Below are 26084 nucleotides of genomic sequence, written 5' to 3'. Positions count from 1 at the left end.
AGGAGGAAGCTACAGTAGCGTTATTAAACCCCTTAACATATTTCGAAAATATATATAATTTTTTTACTTTTTAATTATGAGTTAAATTAGGACCTAATATTTTTCATAAAGAGTAGGCCTACTATGCAGTCAGCGAGTACCTGTGCTGTGCGGCACTGAGATGTAGCTCCATGCACGGCTGATAAAAATAGCGCGTCTTCCATTCCGTCATCTTTTATAGCCTATTTGTCACATATGCAAGTGTTTAAGGCAACACTATAGATCTTTGATGTTTACGTTTTAGTATCTAATACACTGCATGGGCGCACCAAATATTTATTAGAAAATACAGTAACAATTTGGGTATTCTGTGGCTGTGCATAATTCATTGTAATTTGGTACAGGGGAGATCATGTTCACGCGCATTCCACAAGGGTCCACATGGTCATTCCTCTCTCTCTCTCTATCTCTCTCTCTCTCTCGATTGTGCACCGCTACGTTATCAAAGAGAGTAGCATCAAGGAGATTAGCATGTAGTCCTAAATTCGCACGCTGTGGCGAAGGTTTGACCCCAGCCTCTGCTAATGTAGCTGATATGTCATCCGAAATGTTACTCGAGCGTCATACAGACAACCGTCATCGAGAGAAGCGGTGAAGAGCAACAGCTCCATGCGCTGAGAACGGACAGCGGAATATTCAACAGAGTGCATTTGGAATTCCGAGGGCAACTAGACTGACCCCCCTCTCACTCTCACTCCCTCCTTCACTCCAGTCTCTCCCTCGTGCAGAGTTTTCCGTCCTGTGTCAGGATAACATCGCTAACAGAGCATTTCTGGCGGTAAGAAACGGCACAAATGGAAGCAGTTGAGAAAACTCTCACTTACCGAGACAACACCGGACCTTATAGAAAGCTGCTCCCTGGAAATAAAGACAAAGACAAGTGCAACCCTAAAACAAAAAGTGACGAATACAATTATGTTCATTTGAATGACTTAATTGATATGAAATCAGAGGTCACAAAAACGGTTAAAGTGGCTTTTACCGGTGACGGTAACCAACTGGCGGTATTCAAATGCAACAGTGATAAATCCGGAGAGAGGAGCCCCAGGATTCGCGAGATTGATGACAATGTGGATAAAATCTATGAGGTAAAATCCAAGGACAAGTCAGAAGATAGGCCTGTATCGGAAGATCCCCCCATGGACACGTCTTTGACAGAATTTAACAGCAATGTGGACTTGGAGAATGACAATATGACAGAACTCCAGAGCGAAATTGTGCCTCGTGATAATACTGTCCCCAGCGAGTGTGAGGAGTTACAATACACAGACATGCATTTGAACAGTAAATCCGAATCGGACGACTGTGAGAGCGTAGTATTGTCGGACCATTGTGCGCCTGATACCGTGATAGACGAATCGCACTACATTACAACGCACGAAATCCAACTGACAGAGCTTGACCATGATGTCGATTATGATTTTGGACGGGGAAGCTGTTGGGATATTGAGGACGATAATCTGGTTTATTCATTTGTGGATTATGCCTCTTTTGAAAGCGATGAAACAACAGAGGGGACTTTGATAGGCCTCGTGGATGGTAGGAGCCTGGCGAAAGTGAAAAGCAGTAAGGCGCAATATAATAATGTGCACCAAAGTGTTGCTGGTTGTGCAGTTGTCAGCACTGAGAGTGAGTTTTGTGACTCTGACAAATGCCCCAGCTCAGATGAAAGCATTTGTAAAAACCAAAATGGTAGTGGGAATTCGGCGGGGCAAATTCACCTGTCAATCAAGACCTCATCCACAGCGATAAACGACTATAACAATACAATTGAAAATGAAAACATGTGTTATCATACTAAGCATGTGGGAGACAGGAGTCACTTCTTTTTTACAAGCACTGACGCCAGAGCGGAAGCCTTGTGCGATAGATCCCAATATTTTATCCCAGCCCCGGGACGCCAACACTTTGCAACTAAATTAAGAGGGAAAGATGTTAACGAATATTCCAGCGGTGCGTCCAGTTCAATAAGTGAACTGGACGACGCTGATAAAGAAGTGCGTAATTTAACCGCGAAATCATTTAGGAGTTTAGCATGTCCCTATTTCGATGCTATACATTTGAGCACTTCAAGTGAGTCTTCAATGTCAGAATATGGGCTTGGTTTAAACAAGTGGTCAGCTTTCGTTGACCTTAAATATGGTAACATGTCACAGGGCAGAGAGCAAAATCTAATCGCCCAAAAGAGTGCAACTGCAACTTTTGAAATGAGCAAGAACGCAGAGTATAAGAGTATAAATGGTATTGCCATAAGCAGTAAGAAAGGTCCCCAAACCAATATGATTTCTTTGAATACAAAAATATCTAGTCCACAACATGCATCTTCCTCTACCCAAAACGTAGAGTTTACAGGCCCATTTGAACCAGGCAGTGAGGTTATCACTTTGACAAAGACATTGGATTTTCGCTGTAATGTTGAAGCGGGGTCACCTGAACGCGGGAAACCTCCCAAATATTCAGAAAATGCCTCAGGAGCACGTTCCATGGATGAAGTTCCCGGCACCTTGCCAGCAGAGCCAGAATATGAAGTGAGCTACCAACACAGTGACGCGGGTGATAGCATGGAAGGCACACATAAGAAGGCAAGTTTCGCATCAAGTCTCTTAAAAAATGTAATATCCAAAAAAATGCAATTTGAACAGGAGCGCAAGATGGAGAGGGGGGAGATACGGGACACGCATCCCACGCACTCCCCATGCTTTCAATGCAAGGATCAAGATGGGGTAAGAGAGAGGGATACAGAGAAAGGCGTGCATAATAGTCAAACCTCAGAATCGGGTTCGGGATACACAAGCAATTCTTCTGATGAACAAGGGGCTGTGGACCTTAGACCTAATTCCTGTGACCCCAAAGAAGAGCTTACTGAGGCATTAGAAAGCTTTCAGACTATAAATGAGGCACGATTAGATTTTCAAAAGGATGCATGCGAGCCCACAAGAGGATCCCTGAGCCATAGCCAAAACAGCGCATTCAAATCATGGAGGGATGGTGAGCCAGAGCCCCAAGAGAAACATGAAATTCGTACCATTTTAGATGGGACACCCTCGACAACAGATTATACGGGGGAAAGGGAGTTAGACTCCAGAGTTGTAAGTAGTAAGCTAACTAAATTGTCACACTTGTTTGTTCCAAGTTCCCAGCTTCTCCCCAAAGAAAATCAATTTAAAGAAAAGGTGTCAGACAGTACTTTAGTCGGTGCGCAAAAAGAGCAACGGGGGTACGGGGAGAGAAAGTGTAGACCTGACAACAATGCAGGAATCGTGAAAGGGTCAAAGGCACCCGAGATAAAAATACGTCTGAGGAGCGTAAAAGAAAACAAATGCAATCCGCTAAATATTGACAAATTGTTAACCCCTAATATAAATTATCCAATAAAGTCAGCAGCTGACTCCAAATGTCAGGTGCTGCCAGCGTCAGACAGAGTGCCACACTTTACGGTTAGGGATATAAGGGACAATAAGTGCAAGTTTCAGACGCCAATTCATCAGGTTAGAGACGTGCGTAAATTGGTCAAGAGTTCATATCGTTTAGTCTCAGTGGATAACAGCGAGAGTAAAGGCGCAGTCGCCTCTGCTGCTGCCTCATTACGCGAAGACAATAAAGGTTCTACGAAAGAATCCGATAAGAAATCGCCTCCCTCTTCAATTGTAATAAAATGTCAGTCTGTAAATACAAATAGCAGTACTAAACAGCGTGTGCTTGTAACCGAGGCTCCAAAGCGGAGACAAATTGAGAACGATAGGTCATCCCCCAAACCATCTCCAGAATGTGCCAAAAATGAACCCATGTCGCTGCACAGGGCGACGGGCAGACCTCCAATTGGCTTCGCAAAACAGCCAAACACAGATCAGTCCGAGGCTAAACAAAAGCAGGAAAAAATGGTCGAGGCAGGTGAACGCAAACCGGAGTCAAAAATACCAAAACAGGTGGCATTAGAGAAACTAAAGGCTGCCGTTAAAACAATGGAACAGCTTTATGTTTTTGACAGAAATGAATGGAAGCGCAAGAGCCAGGCTCCCTGGCCTATTACAGACAGTCATGTTCTGTCACTTATTGCTAGAGAGGAGCATGGTGGCCCCGAGGAGCTAGGTGCAGCAGGTGGCAGGGAGAGGCTTAGTACAGCGATAAACACAGGCAGGTTGCCAGAAACATGCAACATTCAAGAAGAGAAAGGTTGTCTAAGAATAATCCATGTCCCATTAACAGAGGACACCTTTAAAACCCAGTCACATCAAAGTAAGAGGTTTAGTAACAAAAGCGTGTTTCATTTGGAGAACAGCATTAAGACAGCTGTCAGTAGCAGCAGCTCTAATAGTTGGAATGGGCCACAAACCTGTTCTCCATCACATGCAACCTCTATGGTGAAAAGCATTAGCTCTAAGACCCCGATAGGTCCACTGTCATTGAAAATATCCCCCCCAAAACGAGCCCTTGTAGACAGGGGAAGGTTCAAAAGCAGCCCCACCACAGAGACTCCACCACAGCCCATCAAATCTGGCAACCCAGACTCTGAAAACTACTTAACAATACCTGTAGAAGGCAGGAGTGTTGGTCAAATGAAACTGCCCATTCAAGAGCAGGTATTCCCAAGCAGCCCTGCCGCCAGTCAACCTGGCATCACCAACACCAAGAGACACAAGCATAATTCTATCCAGTCCCTCAAACGGTCCCCTGTTGTCATAGAGACGCGGGCCCCGGATACCGCCACTACCGCCACCATCTACCACCACTCTCGACCAGTGGTCAAGCAAGGAACGCCCCAGCCGCAGGTGTTCTGCTTCTCCCCCTCCATTGCCCCCTTGCCCACCACCCCTTCGGGGGGAGACCCCTTCCAGCGTACACAGAGGAAGATGCTCTTTGATCCCACCACCGGACAATACTACCTGGTAGACACGCCGATTGAGCCAGTCACCCAGTGTCTCTTCCACCCTGAGATGGGCCAGTATGTGGACATGCCCATGCCTATGCCTCCGCCACAGCCAGTGACCCCCATGTCCGTATCCCCCCTGGCACTGAACCTGGGAGGGATGTACGCACCCACCTACATGATCTACCCGGGGTTCCTCTCACCCACACTTGCTGCCCAGACGGTGATGGCACCACAGGTTGCAACCCACATGGTGTCCCAATTAGAGGAAGAGAGTGGGGAGACGGCTCAAGGGAAATACACCCTGGTGCAGGAGGGTAACATGATGGGGGCAGAGAGCCCCTACTACAGTGCTACGGGAGAGTCAGTGCCGGCATCAGTGCCCGTCACCCAGGGGAGTGCGGTGACGTCAGAAGGGAAACCAGCGGTCATCAGCATCACGTCGCAGCAACGCCCGAGAATCATCGCACCGCCCTCCTTTGATGGGACGACCATGAGCTTCGTGGTGGAGCACCGGTAACCACTAAGGGAATATACACAGTGAGTCACATTGGGTGTTTCCTTCTCACTCATGCTTGTACCACTTCAAAGCTGTACAGTCTGTGGCTGGAATACAACCTGAAATAACTCGTATAGATATATTATATTGACAACATGCAAAGACCCCACTCTGTATTGGAATACCACCAAACATGGCATTAAAATGTTTACACAGTGTCTTAGTGTCATAGTGTTTCAACTCCACTTTTTGACCGCATAAAGAGCAGTTGAGTATTCTCTCTGTATGGCCCCGATTCCGACTTTGGAAATTAAACCTTTCCTACGCACTTCTCAGTAGTTGGTATTCAGACTTGCCTTATCGGAACGGGCTTTACAGGGGTGGTTCCCTTGCGCGAGCTGAATAAATGTAATTCAACCGCTGAAAACCCTCCGACTTGCTCGCCAACAGATTTTTTCATGGAGTTTTCATTCAATAGGGTTTTCAGGTAATTTATCTTAAGCCATCCCTTTAACCTCTTGAGCTTATGGCTCAATACTGCCCCGTTGGAGGAAGTGCGTGCCCATAGTAAACTGAAAATATTTTTTTCCAAAATTGCTAATATATGCATATAATAATAATTATTGAATAGAAAACACTCTAAAGTTTCTAAAACCGTTTAAATTATGTCTGTATGTAAAGCAGAACTCTCAGGGCAGCCTTTCTCCCAAACTCTCTCTTGTCAAGAGAAAAGTTGGGTCAACTTTGACGTCATCGCCCCCACCCTTCCCAGGCAGCTACCGATCTGGGAACAGTATGTATTTGTTCAGCGCGATGTCTGCTTTCAATTGGCACGTTCATTGTTTGAATTTCGCGCTCCCTCATCCTTTGGCGGGCGAAAATGCCCGGTTCACTCTCACATACATGCACTCTATTGCGCGCGGCCGATTTGGGGAACGTTCTTTTCCAATAGACACCAATTGAAGCCGGTTCGTTTGTTTGCGATTATCATTGTTTTACATGATAAAAACATCATTTTGCTCGATTCTGCACTTAGTTTGACCAGTTTAGTCGACATATAATATGTAATTTTGAAGTTTGATTGCGCAAGAGTGCGGGACCAGAAGGAGCAGAAGTTATTTTGGGTGCATTTCAGCTGAAGCTGTTAGCATATGCTAATACAAAGACGCACAACTTGAAACCAAACGATGTATTGGGTAAGTATGACTCCTTCTACGTCTTCTGATCGAAGAACATCAAAGGTAAGGGAATATTTATGTGGTTATTTTGGGTTTCTGTGGACTCCAAACGTAGAGGAGACACTGCTAATATCTGAGCGCCGACTCATAGCATAGACTAGTGAACGAATTCTGTAACGTTAAAAATAAATGTAACACAGCGGTTGTATTAAGAAGAAGTGTATCTTTGTAACTATATGTAGAACATGTATATTTAGTCATGTTTATTGCTTGTTATCTGACGTTATCTGTCCGAGCTATCATAATTTCTCCGGACATTTTGAGTAGCATTTTTGAAATGTCGTCATTGTAAACAGAGATTTATGGATATTAATGGCATATTATTGAAAAAAATAAAATGTACTGTGTAACATGTAATATTACTGTCATCTGATGAAGATTTTCAAAAGGTTAGTGAATTATTTATTTTTTAATCCTACTTTTAAATTTTATATTTTCTGGGACAAAATGGCCGCCGTTTGCCTTTTGTTTCGGTGGTGGTCTAATATAAATGTGTGCTATGTTTTCGCCGTAAAACATTTTAGAAATCTGACTTGCTGGGTAGATGAACAAGGTGTTTATCTTTCATTTGAGCTATTGGACTTGTGTAGGTGTGGAGGTTAAATATGTCTAAGAATATTTTTTCACATTTTGTGTTATGCTAATGAGCTTGAGCCGTAGTCACGATCCCGGATCCGGGATGGGTAGCATCAAGAGGTTAAATACAGTGTTCTTTTTAGTTAGAATTTTAGCGACACTCAATAGAATATATAGAGATGACGGGTTCAGAATATTAGGGATCAATGAAAGAAAGCCATCTAAATAGGCTAAATGCATATCAACTCCATTTCAGCACCAATTGGTAGATAAAAATACTCAGATCTTTATATTATTTAGTTTTAGGAAAATAATTATGAATCATAAAAACCAGGTTGGAGATTATTTACTCACAAAATAAAGAAAACTATGGTTTGATTAAAGATGCTCTGCCATTTCCCAAACTGGTCTCAAAGCATTTCATATGATTCTGTATGTAAATCAGCGATACTCCATTTATATGTAACGTTTGGTATGGTTACATAAGATAGTTGGTTAGTTTAGGCAAAAACTAAAGTAGTGTTGTTGGTCAGGGTGAATATAAAGCAAATGTTTAGCAACCCAAAGGACAACTTTAGAATTTTAGCAAATTAGCATATTTTCAACTACTTAGTCATTTCTACTTTTCAACTACTTAAATTTTACCTTTATTTAACTAGGCAAGTCAGTTAAGAACAAATTCTTATTTTCAATGATGGCCTAGGAACAGTGGTTTAACTGCCTGTTCAGGGGCAGAACGACAGATTTGTACCTCGTCAGCTCGGGGGTTTGAACTTGCAACCTAATGGTTACTAGTCCAACGCTCTAACCACTAGGCTACGCTGCCACCCCTTAAGAAGATAACTAGCCCTTCCCCTAACCCTAATCACAACCCTTTTAGCTAACTCTTCCCCTAACCCCAACCATAACCCTATCATTATTTTGCAAATTCGTAACATATTGTAAGTTTTGCAATTCATAACATATAATACGAATTGTAATTTGTAACATATCATACGTGTAATGGGTGATGGACATCCACAAATTAATACAGACCATACGAAACGTAACATATCATACTAAGTGGAGTGTCTCAGATTTACATACAGAATAATATTAAATTCTCTGAGACCAGGTTGCATTTCTGATTGCAAAATTCTAAGAGTTCGCCTAATTTGAGTTTGTGACAAAACAAGCAAGTATAGTGTAGAGAATCATTGTACAGCTGTGAAATATTTTTTCCATTACCAAAAGTATTTTCAGCTGTTTGAAACTGGTGTAAAAAAACGAAAGTAAAAGATGCAAAAATGAAACTTATGAACTGGAAGCATAGAAATAGAACACATAACATATGGCCAAGAGGCCATATGGCCAACATATGGCCATATGGCCAACATATAACATTTCTTAGACTTGCTTTCAATGAGAATTACAGATATATTACACACATAGTTATGTGAATTTGGTCAGATCACCCAAAAAGTTACATATTGCAGCTTTAATTCTGAAAATGGCCAAATTCATTTCTTCGACCCATGATAATGTTGGAATATTAGTGTACATAGAATTATAATAGGGAGAATAGTGTACAATAGTAGGCTATACCCTCGTCTATTGCCTGCACTAACCATGGAACTGTGTAATGACACGGCCAAGAACTGTGCCAGGCGTTGGGTTCAAACTGTTATGGCTTGGTCTGTGCTCCGCTCCATAATATTTTAATTAGCCTACATGTCTTTTTTTACATTATCAACTGATCCTCAGCAACAACCACCCCGCCGTGACGGCGTTTACAGAGGAAGCAAATTAAGTTAAATGAAACAACTGTAAATGTAATGATAATGTAGGCTTTCCTAACTGAAGGGAACTAACAGTAAATTGACAGTTGAATATGTGCTTTTACTGATGGTCGATACTGACAGTGGCTAAATATTTAACGTGATATAAATAGGAAACAGAGAAAGCCAGGGTAGCCTATAATTCAGACATTCAAGAGTGCCCGACCCTGCAGGTGGGAAGGCTGTAAAAATTTAATTCTGCATAATGGCACAGCATTTCATAAACTTTACTGTGAGAAAGTTGATATGTTGAAATGCTTCAGTTTGCTGTCATATACAGGTGCATCAAAGCAGGGACCGAGAGACTGAAAAACAACTTCTATCTCAAGGCCATCAGACTGTTAAACAGCCACCACTAACATTGAGTGGCTGCTGCCAACATACTGACTCAACTCCAACCACTTTAATAATGGAAATTGATGTAAAAAAAATGTATCACTAGCCACTTTAAACAATGCCACTTAATATAATGTTTACATACCCTACATTACTCATCTCATATGTATATGTATATGCTGTACTCTATATCATCTACTGCATCTTGCCATCTTTATGTAATACATGTATCACCAGCAACTTCAAGCTATGCCACTTTTATGTTTACATACCCTACATTACTCATCTCATATGTATATACTGTACTCGTTACTTTCTACTGCATCTTGCCTATGCCGTTCTGTACCATCACTCCTTCATATATCTTTATGTACATATTCTTTATCCCTTTACACTTGTGTGTATAAGGTAGTAGTTGTGGAATAACAATTCCACAGGTTAGATTACTTGTTGGTTATTACTGCATTGTCGGAACTGGAAGCACAAGCATTTCGCTACACTCGCATTAACATCTGCTAACCATGTGTATGTGACAAATAAGATTTGATTTGATTTGATATGACAGGTGTCACATTTGTCTCCAGCGATTATAAAGTAAAATAGATCTAAAACAAGTGTAATTTATATTTACAATTCCCTTATTCAAATGGGTTACTAATTTATCTAGCTATATCAAGTTGTAAATTACAGTGCATGGAGAATGCTGTTATTTCTATTAGAAAATATAAAGTAGATGCTTTTTCCACTTGGAACCATCAGGATCACTTGACCTTATTCATGGTTTCCGTGGCCGTAAAGGTGGTGGAATTATGAGACAATTAAGTCAAGGTCAAAATACGATGTATCTGTAAACACACCTCCGCCACACCTTCATTTCTTAGATCTCCACTCCGAATAAATAGCAGGTGAATGGCATGCTTAAGTTCAAGGTCAGAATAGAGAGAAAAGTGCATAAAAATGGAATTAAGGTGCATTTATGTGCACTTAACTTGGGTTGGAATCGGGCATTATGAGCCTTATGAGAAATAATAGTTCAGATTTGGTTTGAGATTAGTGTGAAGAAATTAAGAAATGTACAATTCCCACCAAGTTGGTTAAAGATATTGAATGAAATCTTAAGCACCAAATTCATAACATATTGTACAAATTGGAATTCGTAACATATACAAATTGCAGGGGGGTATTTTTTTTTTAAATTTCAATTGTAATTTAAAAAAAATGGTAAGTGGTTTTGCGACAGTTTTCATAAAGCCTTTAATTAATGCACCATTATTGCATTAGTATTAAAAGTGCCATGCCTCCCCCTGCCCTCCCATAAACTTTAATATGAATGAGGAATTTTAGATATTATGAATGATGAGACCAGATTGACTTGGCACTTTTCTTATAAGTCCCCTGAATTGTATTTTATTTTACATTGCTGTCTCCATTGGTATTTAGTTGGTATTTACTAAGAAATTATATGGTAACAATGGGTACTTTCTGGTAATCACTTCAAATAAGTAAACAAAATTGGTAACTAATTATCTGGTAGCAGGTGTCTACGTGGTACCAGGTGTCTTAAACTCTGATGCCCTCTGGTGGCATTTTCTAAACAATGTATAATATTGTATACTATCCTCACAAAGTACATTTTGGTTCCTAAACTATGTCCTACAACCACATGCTTAGTATTGTTAGAAAGGTAAGAACTGAGGAATTCTGATAAAAGTGTCAATGTGACTACTAGATACAGCAGGCCAAAAATCCTGAATTCCCCCCCAATTGTCCCCATGTTGGGCAATAAGACATTTAAAAGTCTGGGTTTTAAATTAAATATGTTAACCAATTACTGTTAAAAAATATATTATTTATTAAAATAAATGTACGATCTTTAACCTAATGGTGGCTCTCTAAACATGCACAAATTCCCATAGGAAGGTCTGATTCCCAGTTTACCTACTAGACCAGTGGTTCCATGCTGTTTTTTTTTTTTGAACTTATTTTCTCAACTTACTCTTGAATGTTGTAACAATAGAATGCACTAGTGGAATCCTCTTGTCATGTCAGTCATTGCATACCTTAGATAGTTATTTATAACTTTCCAGAAATGTCCATATCAAAATAGCCCATGTCAACTAAAGTTTTTTAGGTTTTTTAGCCCATAGATTTTGTTGGAATGTTCGAGTCACTCAAATTTCACATGAATACACATTAGACATGGCAAAATGTATAGAATTGCAAGATAATTTGCTTTAAAACTGCAACATTTTCTCTACACCTCTTGACAAAATGTGTAGAATTGCATAAAATAAGATTTTAAAACTGCAAAATGTTCTCTCTGCCAACAAGATCGGTGTGAACAGTTTCCAATATGTCATGAACAGTGCTTGTACCCATAGAAATAGATGTGGCATGTGCATGGGGGGAGCGGGATGTTCCCCTGTGCTGGAAGGGGGCCCTGAGTGAAAAAAAATTGGCAGCCCCTGCACTAGATAGCTGTATGTGATCACATGATGTCTCTTGGCCACTTTAAACCGGTTGCGTCTGGTTTGGGTAGTGAGTCACTGTGCCAAAATGGCTGAATGGATTTTCAAGCCTGACATCTTAAATTGACCCTAGCAATGAGGCCTTTCAAGGTATCGAGATTGTTTATTGAAATAAGATACAGACAGGTGAAGAAATGTCTAACTTATTTTCCAATTCACTTTCCCTATTGTAAAACAATTGAGATAGATCAACGGCACATGTGGAGAATGTGTAACCAATGTGAATTGGCTAGCTAGTTAGCGGTGGCGCGCGCTAATAGCGTTTCAATCGGTGACGTCACTCGCTCTGAGACCTTGAAGTAGTGGTTCCCCTTGCTCTGCAAGAGCCGTGGCTTTTGTGGAGCGATGGGTAACGATGCTTCGTGGGTGACTGTTGTTGATGTGTGCAGATGTGTGCTGGGTTCAAGCCCAGGCAGGGGCGAGGGGACGGACGAAAGTTATACTGTTACAAATGCATACAAGGTAATGTGGGGGGAGAAGGAAATGCATTGCTTTTACAATGAACATCAAGGTATACCCTTTCCATGCATACTAAATGTTTGCAGTTTTGGTGACTTGAACGACATTGCATACTACGAATATAGGTCATGATTTATGGCCTTTATGGGGAGAGGTAGGGGTGGTGGTGTCGCGCATGTCACGCCCTGACCTTAGAGAGCTTTTTATGTCTCTATTTTGGTTTGGTCAGGGTGTGATTTGGGTGGGCATTCTACGTTCTTTTTTCTATGTTTTTGTATTTCTTTGTTTTGGCCAGGTATGGTTCTCAATCAGGGACAGCTGTCTATCGTTGTCTCTGATTGGGAACCATACTTGGGTAGCTTTTTCCCACATGGTTTTTGTGGGTAGTTATTTTCTGTTTAGTGTTTTGCACCTTACAGGACTGTTTTGGTTTCGGTTTCAGTTATTCCCTTTGTTATTTTTGTTAGTGTTCAGTTTCAATAAAAAGCATGAACACTTACCACTCTGCGCTTTGGTCCAATTCCTCTTCTTCAGACGACGAAAACTGTTACAGTGGAGGGTTTCTTATGAAATTGCCAGCAGTAAGATTTGAGTTCAATTCCCAAAATGACAAGGGCTGTAGCTTTCAAATGATATGTCACTTTCTATTTTCAACAAAATAAATGTACAGGGCCCAAAACTGCTCAGAGTTTAACAGGCTAAGTAACATATGTGTACTTCATAGGTTATTGCTATAAGTAAGTATAAGTACCATCTAACAATTACATTTTGTAGTAAATATCTGGTAATCTGTGTGCAATTATATAAAGGTCAATTAAAAGGGCTTTTTGATTAATATTACATTTACACACATGCCATGTTCAGAACTCTCAAATGAATGCATTTCTAGTAAGAGACTGAAAATAAAAACGTTTTGATGTAGTTGTAGGAATGGAGGGTTCCATACTTTCTAATGTGTAATGAGTCATTCCTTTAGCCTTAGAAAATGTACAGTTGAAATAGGCCCCATAATTCCTTTACAACATGACATCTAATAGCTGGTACGAGGTCGTCAATGTTTGAGTCCCTGGATGTGGGCCAGCCCAGCGTTTAGAGGCATGTGGTTTTGTGCAGACGATTTGATGTACTACATCATGTCGGCCAGCATGTTTGAGTTGTGCCCGTAACAAATGGCGCTAATAGACACTGCTAGTTTTACGACACACCCCGGGGGTAATTCGACTCTGGGTGGGCTCTGGTTGGACTTGTGGTCCGGGATAGACAGTTCCCTTTCTCTGCATTACACACTGGCGGGCTATTTCCATAGTACGAGACGAGTGTGTGTTTACAACTTTATTCTCAGGGTTTGACACTTGTCACATAAAGGTGACCTGAACAATTGTGCTTTAACAGAGCCCTCATGCTGTCTAAGCTGATCGTTATTCCATGGACCACTGGCTGATTTAAACAATGAATAAGGTTGATTCCAAGTGGAATAAAATCTACTTAATTTTTTCCCGATAGAAATAGCACCATTCTCCATGCACTGTAATCACAGTCATATGGCAGCTAACTGAAGAATATCAACATATGTGACTCACCACCTGGATATGGCCTTATGTAGTAAAATGTGAAATGGTGGTTTTTACATTGGATAAAAGTAGAGATTCAGAGCTACAAAATGCTATATCATATACTGCATTTGAATAACAATGGGAAAGTAATTATGCTTTGAAAATTGATCAACTTGTAAACACACTTTTGAGAAAATGGCCTTTGAATGTTTAGCGAAGAGCTCCTCTTTGTCTACAGCCATTCAGTATCGTTCACACCCTCTTAAGATTTTGCCCCACCCATCTTGTTTCAATCTCGGATCGCACACTTGATGCTCTGGCCGATGATTTGTTTACTTCTTGATAACATGAAAACAGCCTAATCAGCTCTACTGGCAACAATTCCATTACCCTTTTTTGCAGACGTTTACCGACACTGGCCGTATTCAACGGGTATTGTACACACATCACATAACGTTAGCTAACGAGCCAGCCAACTAATGTTAGCTAGTTAAACAACAATCAACAAAGTGCCAACACTGCCTAACTAGAAAAGCAAACAGCTCTGGGAAACTAATAATAACGTCTGCTAGGGAGCCAGCCAGCTAACGTTAACTAGCTAGCTAACAGTACACTTTAGTTAAAGACATATAGTTAGCTAGCCAGGTAAACAATGAACCTAGCTAGGTAAACAACGTTTAAGATCACCCACATCACGTAACGTTAGCTAACGTGCTAGCCAGATAGCGCCAGCTAGTTAAACAACAATGAACAAAGTGGCAATAATGCCACAGTGCTGGGAGCTAACCAAACAGGTCCAGTGTTAGCTAGCTAACATTAGGCTTCAATTAGAAAAGAAAATGGCTCTGTGAAACAAATAATAACGTCAGCTAGGGAGTAAGCCTAGCTTGAAATGAAACCACTTTCTGTCAAAATTAGAAATGTGTAATATCTGAAAATGTAGCTAGCGCTAGACTATCTTACCTGTATACATCAACATACATCAACATACATCATGGACGCGTCTCCCTGTTAGGAATGTCATACCACGGTTGCCCTTAGTTTTAAAGATGTAATCCAGAGACAGGTGTTTTCTCCATCTCTTTAGCTATCATACTCTAATTCCACTGATTTCAAAACTTGAACCTCCAGAAAATGGAGAGCAACACTTATGCAGCTCCACTACACAATACATTTTTTTAAAAGCAGTGTTCGACAGGATTACCAACGCAGACTGACGAGCTCAAATAGACAGACGCCTTCAATATGGCAGACCAATCCGAACTCCTCTCTCGGCATGTCCAGCCCACTCATTATCTCAGCCAATAATGGCTAGTGGGAAGGTTGCTACCTTTTTCCGTGGCTTAACCAACAAGGCTCGTAATTTAGCAATTGTTTTCATATTTACAGATGGCATACAAGTTTGTTATTAAGGCACATGAATGTTCACATGTTCAAGAAGGCATTTCTGCCAAAAGTGCATTTCAATTAAAAAAAAAATATTTTAAATTCAAACAGCTCTCCTGTGAAGTCGCAACACACGCTTAGTTTCCTGAATCGGGTCACTTATCAACTTTTCCACAGTGAAGGACATGAAATGCTGGCCTTATTAATCGCAAGGATGAAAATTGGAGCCCTAAGTTATAGGCTTCTGTAGCCATGCGCAAATAACATTAAAGGGGAAAACCTACGGAGTTGATTTGTGATTTCTAGTATGTTTTAATTATATGCCTCGACTTTTCAATGTATAACAAAAAATGGTGTCATGTTAAACAATTAGCCATTTTCGGTAGCCACCATCAGTTATACCCACATACTGTACATTTATAACTGTCAGTTTAGTGTTCATTTCCTTAAATTTTGCATCATTCCATTACATACTTAGATTACCTTTCTTTCCTCTGTCACATTTGTGTGGTTGTTCCTGAGGATCGCTAGCAATAGTTGCTCATATTAGGTATGAGATAAATAATTAGGTATATAAGTATTACAAGTTCTGCAGTAATTTGGGACATGTAGCCTACATATGTAGCAGTTTAAACTTGTTTGCCTGGTGCCGAGTTCATGACAACTAGAATGTTGTCACCACAGTTCCATGATTAGTGGGTATTATTAGGGTAGATTTATAGCACTACTGTTCGACCCCCATTGTATACTTTGAATCAAACCACTGTAATTTTGACTCACCAATATATTTAGTGCGTAAAGTCTCTCCAAACCTGTTTTTTTTATATTCATGAATACTTTCCTGACAATAAATAGATAACATACAAGACCAAAGTATTTTTAAATCTACCAATTGGTGCTGAAAAGTAGACAAATATGCGTGTATTTAGGGCTACGTGACTTTCTTTCATTGATCCCTAATATTCTGAAACCGTTAACTACATATATTGTCTGTGGAGAAAATTCGAATTAAACGTACACCAAACTTAAAGGGATGGCTTTAGATAAATGTACTGAAAACCCTATTGAATGAAAACTCCAGGAGAAAATCTGTTGGTGTCTCGTTCTGACCTTTATTCCTTTGTTTTGTCTTTATTTAGTATGGTCAGGGCGTGAGTTGGGGGGGCAGTCTATGTTAGTTTTTCTATATTTTCTATTTCTGTGTTTGGCCTGATATGGTTCTCAATCAGAGGCAGTTGTCTATCGTTGTCCCTGATTGTATTTAGGTAGCCTGTTTTGTGGGTGGTTATTTTCAGTCTTTGTGTGTCTGCACCAGATAGAACTGTTTCGGTTGTCACTTTGTTGTTTTGTATTTTTGAAGTGTTCAGTTGTTTATTAAAAAGATGAACACTAACCACGCTATGCTTTGGTCCTCTCCTTCTTCCACCAACGACAACCCTTGCAGTTGGCCAGCGAGTAGGAGAGTTTTCAGTGGTTGAATTACATTTATTCAGCATGCGCAGGGGAACCACGCCTGCAAAGCCCATTACACACTTGCATAAAGTAAGTCTGAATATCAACTACTGAGAAGTGCTTAGGGAAGGCGTACATTTCCTAAATTTGAATCCGGCCCCAAATGAGTTATGTGGTATTATAGTTTATCAGTGTTTCTAAGGAATCAGTCACTTGCTTTGAGTTACACTTTACTTTACGCCAGTATTTCCACTAGTTACCTGGTGTTTGCTAGAAAATGATCTGGTAACAATACTTTCTGGTACTTACTTTAAATAATTATACACAATTGTTAGGCCTACTTGATGGTGCTTGTTTTAGTGAATTCGAAAGAAAGAAAAATGTATTTCTGTGTTTTCAATTTACCCTATACTTTCGAAGTAAAGTATTCACAAAGCGTCTTAGAGTAGGAGTGGTGATGTGGAATCAGTTTTCTATTTTAGAAATCGTAATGTTTAAGATTATATTGACTGGTGGGACAATATAATCTTAAATCTGGCAATTTGAATAGCCAGATTGCTAAATAGTCAATGAATGGTACCAAAACTATCTCCACTGACTGTATCTTGCACTGACCCTACGCACACTCACTACTTTGACACTCCCACACAAAGCCCACACACATTCACATACACTATGCACAAACACATAACACACACACACACACACACACATACATACACATTACACACAGACGTGCACACTCACCCACTTTTACACTCATCATTTGCTGCTGCTACTCTGTTCTTTATTTTGCTCTTATTATTATCTATCCTGATGCTGATTTTTATTTGTAGTTAAACATCACTGCACTAAAACCTTATAAAATAATGCACAACTAGCATTTTATAGGGACTCACAAAAAAGTGTTATCCTTAAGTACAGTACGTTGGAATAATGTTTATAGTAGGCCAGTAATCAAATCAAATCAAATTCTATATGTCACATGCGCCGAATCCAACAGGTGTAGAAATGTTTAGTGACATGTAATCTACAATATAGGCTATACAATGCCACACTAGCTAGGTTTCCATCCAATTGGCTGACAGATTTTCATGCGAATATTCTAAAATCTGCATAAATAAAATATGCCCATTTTCCCACCAGAGATGTGTTTCCATCAAATTGACTTGTTGCAGATAAAAGTATGTGCATGATGACGTAGTGCACATAAAAATGACTTTTAGCACTTAAATCCTCATGTACCAAATAAAAAATGGGTTTAAATGGGTTTCCATCGAATTTTCACATTCAAGGGAATGTGCCCACTGGTTTGGCATGTGCACTCTAGCCAACAGCTTGCAGATACAGTGTGGGTATATGATGAGATTATTATGGTCAAAAGCAAGATTATTTTAATTTGTCAAATGGCAGCCAAGCATCGATCATCATGTTACCAGAATAAGACCCTCGATATTTATTGGAAAGGAGCATAAAGCTCACCACCTTGCACTTTCACCACCCTGTGAAGTTCATCATAATTTATTTAATCTGTGGCCTAATAAACTGAATGTTTTCCGGAGTCGTAGTGGGAGGACCACACAACATGTCATTGCGTGACTCCAAGTTTACTTCGATATGATGGTTATTATATAAATATTTGCATATAAGAAGAGCGTTTTCACTGTCATTTATTGCATTATTAAGACACCAAAAAACCCCACCTTGTCTATCGTATTTTGTTTTGTCGACATTTGGAAAGTTTATGACAAATTTGCTGTTTCCATCAGTTCTGTTATGACATTTTTTGTCCGGCATGTACTTTACGGGCATAAAAACGTTGGATGGAAACCTGGTTATTGTGACAAAATACAGTTTAAATGTTGAATATTTATTTCACACAATTTTATGAATTACGTCTACATTTAACTTAATTACATTTATGTAATTTGGGTTCCTCAATATTAAATTGATCATATATGTGAATGGAGATTTCCATTGGCACTGTCCTTTGTGTATTGACATTTGTGGATATATTGAAACTCAAAATCAATTCATAATTCTTCACCTCAATGCACCCTCTCCTACCCCTTCTGTCCTCATCTTCTCTTTCTCACACACACACACACACACACACACACACACACACGTCGGTGTATTGAGACAATTGCGTGAGGGATACATGTCAGCTGGGTCAGTGGCAGGGGAGTCAGATGGGGTTGAGTTGTAGCATTGGGCACGGCTGGTATAGCGACGGGAGAGAAAAGGTCAGGCAATGTAAAGTATTTGTTGTGCTGAGGCAGGAGGAGGGCAGCTGCTGGGAGAGATCAAATGCTGGGGGGAGGGGGGGAATAGGTGGGTGAGCGAGACTGCAGCAGGTTAAACTTTTTATAGGTCGCCCCTCTCTCCAAAAAGGGGAGGTGGAGTGGTGCTGACCTCCAGCTCTTACATTTTTATTTTATTTATTTATCCGTTATTTTACCAGGTAAGTTGACTGAGAACATGTTCTCATTTGCAGCAACAACCTGGGGAATAGTTACAGGGGAGAGGAGGGGGATTAATGAGCCAATTGTAAACTGGGGATTATTAGGTGACCATGATGGTTTGAGGGCCAAATTGGGAATTTAGCCAGGACACTAACTAGGGTTAACACCCCTACTCTTACGATAAGTGCCATGGGATCTTTAATGACCTCAGAGAGTCAGGACACCCGTTTAACATCCCATCCGAAAGACAGCACCCTACACAGGGCAGTGTCCCCAATCACTGCCCTGGGATATTTTTTTTTTTAGACCAGAGGAAAGAGTGCCTCCTACTGGACCTCCAACACCACTTCCAGCAGCATCTGGTCTCCCATCCAGGAACTGACCAGGACCAACCCTGCCTAGCTTCAGAAGCAAGCCAGCAGTGGTATGCAGGGTGGTATGCTGCTGGCTATCCCTACATAAAGGGATAATATACTTTTATTACGTTTTACTGTATCTTTTAATGGTCACACTTTACATTAAGTTGCTCTTATTCCTGTATAATAACACCACACAAAACCTCACACCAAATATTTTGACCATGTCAAAAGGGTAACACTTTATATGAAATGTTAGACCTATGTAATAACGCTGTAATTACTCAAGTAATAATGTTTTATATTATAAGTTAATTTAGTAGTTGCTTTGTAATTGCATCGTCAATTATCGGTACATCTGAACAAAACACATGTGGGACAGGTACAGGATGGCAATAACAACTACCGTAGTTGCACCAGGAACACACAATCCCTCCATCAGTGCTCAGACAGTCAGCAATAAGCTATGAGAACCTGGACTGAGGGCTTGTAAGCCTGTTGTAAGGCAGGTTCTCGTCAGAAATCACCGGCAACAATGTCGCCAATGGGCACAAACCCACCGTCGTTGGACCAGACAGCAAAAAGTGCTTTTCACTGACGAGTCGCGGTTTTGTCTCACCAGGGGTGATGGTCGGATTCGCGTTTATCATCGAAGGAATGAGCGTTACACCGAGGCCTGTACTCTGGAGCGGGATCAATTTGGAGGTGGAGGATCCGTCATGGTCTGGGGCTGTGTGTCACAGCATCATCGGACTGAGCTTGTTGTCATTGCAGGCAATCTCAACACTGTGCGTTACAGGGACGAAATCCTCCTCCCTCATGTGGTACCCTTTCTGCAGGCTCATCCTGACATGACCCTCCAGCATGACAATGCCACCAGCCATACTTCTCTTTCTGTGCGTGATTTCCAGCAAGACAGGAATGTCAGTGTTCTGCCATGGCCAGTGAAGAGCCCAGATCTCAGCCCCCTTTGTTCAGAGACACAATATTCAATTTCTGTTGGTCACATGTCTGTGGAAATTGTTCAGTTTATGTCTTAAATGTTGAATCTTGTTATGTTCATACGAATATTTACATGTTAAAAGTTTGCACAAGTGAAAATAAACGTAGTTGACAGTGAGAGGATGTTTCTTTTTTTGCTGAGTTTAGCATGAATAAATGAACCAAAATCACTTTTAAATGAAAATATGTAAATCATTATTTGAATATGTTAGTAACCCGTTGTATAAAAATGATAATACTTTGTCTCAGGCCTCTGACAACACCCATGCCAATATATCCTCCAACACCGGCTTCGAGGGCATTATCACTTAAATAACAGCATGCTAGTACAATGTTATTGTTGTGGCATAATCCACTACAGCAGTGGATCCCAACCTTTTTTGGTTACTGTACCTGGAGTACTTTTTCGGTTGCTCTGCCTGGAGTACCCCCTCATGTGCATTTTACCTGTAAGCCTGTGGTCTCATGAGTCTTGTCAAGTACTCCCTGTAGATAGGCCAAGTACCCCCAGAAGTCCTAGTACCCCTGGTTGGGAACCACTGTACTACAGCATGCACAATGTTCTGTGTAAAATATCTGGTTTTATCTTCATAAAGATGTCCCTAAAGCTAACATAATGGTGTCCTGTCACTTTGTCAATACTTGAATCAATACAATTAAATAACCTTAAAAAACCTTGTCCAAGCCAGAACAGCCCATCTCCTGTTTCTGTAGTGCGAGGTAGCTTGATGTAAGTACATCTGGACAGAATGCCAGTATATCACCGGGCCTTACCCCAAATTCATCTCCTTAATGTCAAGTGCCAAGCATGGGGTCCCATTTTCTTTTCTTTGCTATGACTCACCGGGGTTTGAACCCCAAACCAATGTCAGGGAGGACACTCCAATCACAAGGCCACTGAATTAGCCTCTGAATACAATTTCTTGACTAATTAGTATCACACAGGTATAATAGTTAATGTGAGTGTTAAATTCACTGAACCGTTGTTGCAAAAGTGGATGTGGTCAAAATATTGTGTGTGAGGTTTGCCAAGAAAACAAAAACAAATTCAAGCCTTTTCAAATTGACCCTTACCCTGATTAAGTTTTATAACATGTGTCCTGACCACAATCCTTTGTTGTTTTTCTACACAGGAGTGCTTCTTGGGGAGCCTGTCCAGTGATAAGTAGATATTTCATGGTAATCTTCTCACACCCTTCTTCGCACCCAGTCCACCAAATTCCACCTGAACCCACCATGTTTCCAAGCCCAACCACCTGCCACCATCACCACCCCAACCAACTCTATCCTGCCGGTGGTCGTTGCAGCATGTCTGTATCTGTAAAGCTATGCCTACTACTTGTTTGTAAGGTAGCTAATTGCTTTGTAAGACTGCTTTCGGATCTGTATTTAGATTACAGAACATCCCTTTTTGTTCAAAAGCATTTGAATTCAGGCACTGCAATATTGTGATTCAAAAGGAAATAATGACTGTTTTCCTATTAAGATTCAACATTTTAGACACTTTATTGGGTCCACAAACCATGAATTCAGCATGTTTCCCTTCCTGTGAAGCAGGAATTCAGAACAAGATGTGTTTTGTTTCTCGCAGTTATTGTTGAAAAAATATACTGCAGCAAACAGTATAATTCATCATACAGTAGCATACAATGTACAAGCTGCTATAATTCATGGGAGAATAAGTCAAGATTTCGATTTAAATGGAAGGCCCATAAAAGTCACACGCGGGTGTGATTGCCCCAACAAAAATATTTAATCAGTAGACATAATCAGTAGACAATAGACATCAGTAGACCCTATTACACCATACATTGGGAAACATTTGCATTTGCACGTGGGTCAATTCCAATTTAATACATCATATAAATTCAAAATCCAACCCACGAAGGATTTTTAACAAGGGATTTTTTTTATTCTCTGAACTGACGCGTTTCCTTTTTCTCTTGGCTGTTAGGTGACCTGTAGAATTCTTTTTTCTCTCTCTCTCTGAACTAGCTGCACCCATTGTTTCCTAATTTTGCAGGTAATGGCCACACAGTTATTGCATTGTGTGATTTGATGTGCTTTTATTTGACATTCGTATGGCACTCTCTTTGTATGCAAATAATATGAGGATAGACTTAAGAGAAAAGCTGGAGCCCTGGGACCTGCCACATATTTAGTGGTTATTCAGGGTCAGAGGTTGGCTATATAGTGTATTTGGGGCAAACATTTCCCAAGTAGCTTTAGGCTTAGGGGAGCCAGCTATAGTTGAGACATTTTAGGGGATAACTTCCTCTATAGGTTTTGGCTAACTTTTACACTCATGTGTAAGAGGACAATGATATGGTGCCTGTGTGCACTGTAGGTGTTTAGTAATTGTGAGGTATTATGCATTATGTGAACAGACAACAGGCTGGCGTGCTACTTCAGCGATAGAAAGAGGGCATAGAAGTAGAATACAGAGAGCTCAGATAAATTAGAAATGCATCAGTCAATTCATACATGAGTATTTTTTATTTCAGTTTTTACAATGTTTTGAGTGGTTGCCTACTTGTAAACAGAAACGGGAAAGGAATTGTCTTTCCCTTTGATCCTTTTCTTAAATGGCAATTATTTAAAAAATAATGGATACTGCCAATTCATGCCCATTCTGAATACTTTTAGAATAATTCTGAATGCCAATTGTAAATAATGCTTATATTCATATTCAAATCAGGACCATGGTTGGGTTGAATTCAAATTTAAACTCAGTCATTTCAGGTTATGATTTGAAATCAAATTAAAAACACTAATCTTGTTCTTTCCTTATGAACAATTATGCAGTGCAACAATATACGCTCATGCTTAGTGCAATGGTGCTTTCTTCATTTTTGAATATGCATACTGTAGGATGCTGTTTTTCTTGTTTTACAAATTTGAACATACATACAAGGTATGTGGAGCTGCTGGTCAGTCTATGAACCTGAATTGTGTAAAAAAAATACATTTGAGTTTTCCGTCCGTGACAACATACTGTATAAAAAAAGTACCCTGTGAGTTGCTTCCACTGTAGAAGAAAGTATAGTCACAGTACAACCCACTGGGCCATGGATCTATAACATTTAAAACATGTTCACCTGTTACAAAAGGTATTAAACTGACTTCTAGTATTTCACCTTCATCATGCAAACATTTGGATTCAAACGTCAAACATGATACCTTTCAAAATGTCAAACCAGATAAAGACAATGTATTTATTTATTTTTTTGACATATCATTTCTTTTGTTGTTGGTTTTTATGAAATGGTTCATATACTGTGGTATGTAAACTGAATTTCCTTCTTAAGGGTTTGTAATTGCTGTTGGGCACGTTTGTGCACTTGGCAGGCCAGCTAAATGATTTTATTCACCAACCAATAGCAGTGCATACTACAGTGCCTTGCGAAAGTATTCAGCCCCCTTGAACTTTGCGACCTTTTGCCACATTTCAGGCTTCAAACATAAAGATATAAAACTGTATTTTTTTGTGAAGAATCAACAACAAGTGGGACACAATCATGAAGTGGAACGACATTTATTGGATATTTCAAACTTTAACAAATCAAAAACTGAAAAATTGGGCGTGCAAAATTATTCAACCCCTTTACTTTCAGTGCAGCAAACTCTCTCCAGAAGTTCAGTGAGGATCTCTGAATGATCCAATGTTGACCTAAATGACTAATGATGATAAATAATGATGAATAATTTTGCACGCCCAATTTTTCAGTTTTTGATTTGTTAAAAAAGTTTGAAATATCCAATAAATGTCGTCCCTCTAAACTTTTCCACTTCATGATTGTGTCCCACTTGTTGTTGATTCTTCAAATCTGGCCTTTATGGAAAAAAATAGTTTTATATCTTTATGTTTGAAGCCTGAAATGTGGCAAAAGGTCAAAGTTCAAGGGGGCCAAATACTTTCGCAAGGCACTGTATAACAGTTGAAAATTGGTTGATGTTTCTTGTCCTTCAAAAGGAAATTCGTTACACATTATCCTGATGAATTGTTGAATACTAGAATGTAGTCTAATTGAATTCTGACACAAAGTAGCACATTTTTCTGAACAGTACATTCACACTACTTACAGTGCCTTCAGAAAATATTGACTTTTCCAACATTTTTGTTGTGTTACAGCCTGCATTTAAAATGTGTTAAATTGAGGTTGTGTGTCACACACAATACCCAATAATGTCAAAGTGGAATAATGTTTTTAGAAATGTTTACTATACATTTTTTCCAATTGCATGGGCTCACTCTGTGTGCAATAACAGTGTTTAACATGACTTTTTTAATGACTACATCCTCTCTGTACACCACACATACAATTTTCTGTAAGGTCCCTCAGTCGAGCAGTGAATTGGAAACACAGACCATGGAGTTTTCCCAATACCTCGCAAAGAAGGGCACCTGGCAGCTGGTAGATGGGTAGAAAAAAATCTGACATTGAATATCCCTTTGAGCATGGTGAAGTTATTAATTACACTTTGGATGGTGTATCAATACACTCAGTCACTACAAAGACACAGGCTTCCTTCCTAACTCTGTTGCCGGACAGGAAGAAAACCGGTCAGGGATTTTACCATGATGCCAATGGTGACTTTAAAACAGTTACAAGGTTGAATGGCTGTGATAGGATAACATGGATAAACAACATTGTAGTTACTCCACAATACTAACCTAATTGACAGAGTGAAAAGAAGGAAGCCTGTACAAAATAAAAATATTCCAACAAGGCACTAAAGTAATACTGTAAAAAATGTGGCAAAGCAGTTCACTTAGGGTCCTGAATACAAAGTGTTATGTTTGGGGCAAATCCAATACAACACATTACTAAGTACCCCTTTCCATCTTTTCAAGCATAGTGGTGGCTGCATCGTGGTATGGGTATGCTTGCTTTAAGGACTGGGGAGTTTTTCAGGATAAAAAAGAAACGTAACTGAACTAAGCAAAGGTTCAGTCTGCTTCCCACCAGACACTGGCAGATGACAATAACCTAAAACATAAAGCCAAATCTACACTGGAGTTGCTTACCAAGAAGACAGTGAATGTTCCTGACTGGCCGAGTTACAGTTTTGACTTAAATCTACGTCAAAATCTATGGCAAGACCTCAAAATGGTTGTCTAGCAATGATTAACAACCAATTTGACAGAGCTTGAATACTTTTTTAAAGAATAATGGGAACATGTTGCACAATCCAGGTGTGGAAACTCTTAGAGACTTACATAGAAAGACTCACAGCTGTAATTGCTGCCAAAAGTGCTTCTACAAAGTATTGACTCAGGGGTGTGAATACTTATGTAAATTAGATATTTCTTTATTTCATTTTCAATAAATTAGCAAACATTTCATAAACCATGTTTTCACTTTGTCATTAAGTGGTACCGTGAGTAGATGGATGAGAAAAAAAATCTATTTAATCAATTTTGAATTCTGTCTGTAACAGAAGGGTGGAATAAGTCAAGGGTTATAAATACTGTATGAAGGCACTGTGTAAATATGTGTATTTAATTTG

At 39.9% G+C, this 26084-nt stretch overlaps 1 protein-coding gene across 1 annotated transcript; it reads left to right on the top strand.

Annotated features, from left to right (window-relative positions):
• Positions 1-537: 537 nt before the first annotated feature.
• Positions 538-24036, top strand: LOC112231658 (uncharacterized protein C4orf54). Its single transcript, XM_024398355.2, has 2 exons — positions 538-5446; positions 21707-24036. The coding sequence occupies exon 1, from the start codon at positions 834-836 to the stop codon at positions 5424-5426; it is 4593 nt and encodes a 1530-aa protein (XP_024254123.1). The 5' UTR covers positions 538-833; the 3' UTR covers positions 5427-5446; positions 21707-24036.
• Positions 24037-26084: the final 2048 nt, after the last annotated feature.

Source organism: Oncorhynchus tshawytscha, linkage group LG34, assembly GCF_018296145.1.
Source record: "Oncorhynchus tshawytscha isolate Ot180627B linkage group LG34, Otsh_v2.0, whole genome shotgun sequence".
NCBI lineage: Eukaryota > Metazoa > Chordata > Actinopteri > Salmoniformes > Salmonidae > Oncorhynchus > Oncorhynchus tshawytscha.
Note: the sequence above shows the minus strand (reverse complement) of the source record. Positions and strands in the feature narration are given on the sequence as shown.

Coding starts and splice junctions, on each gene's coding strand:
- LOC112231658 (XM_024398355.2), top strand. CDS start 834: ATGGAAGCAGTTGAGAAAACTCTCACTTACCGAGACAACACCGGACCT.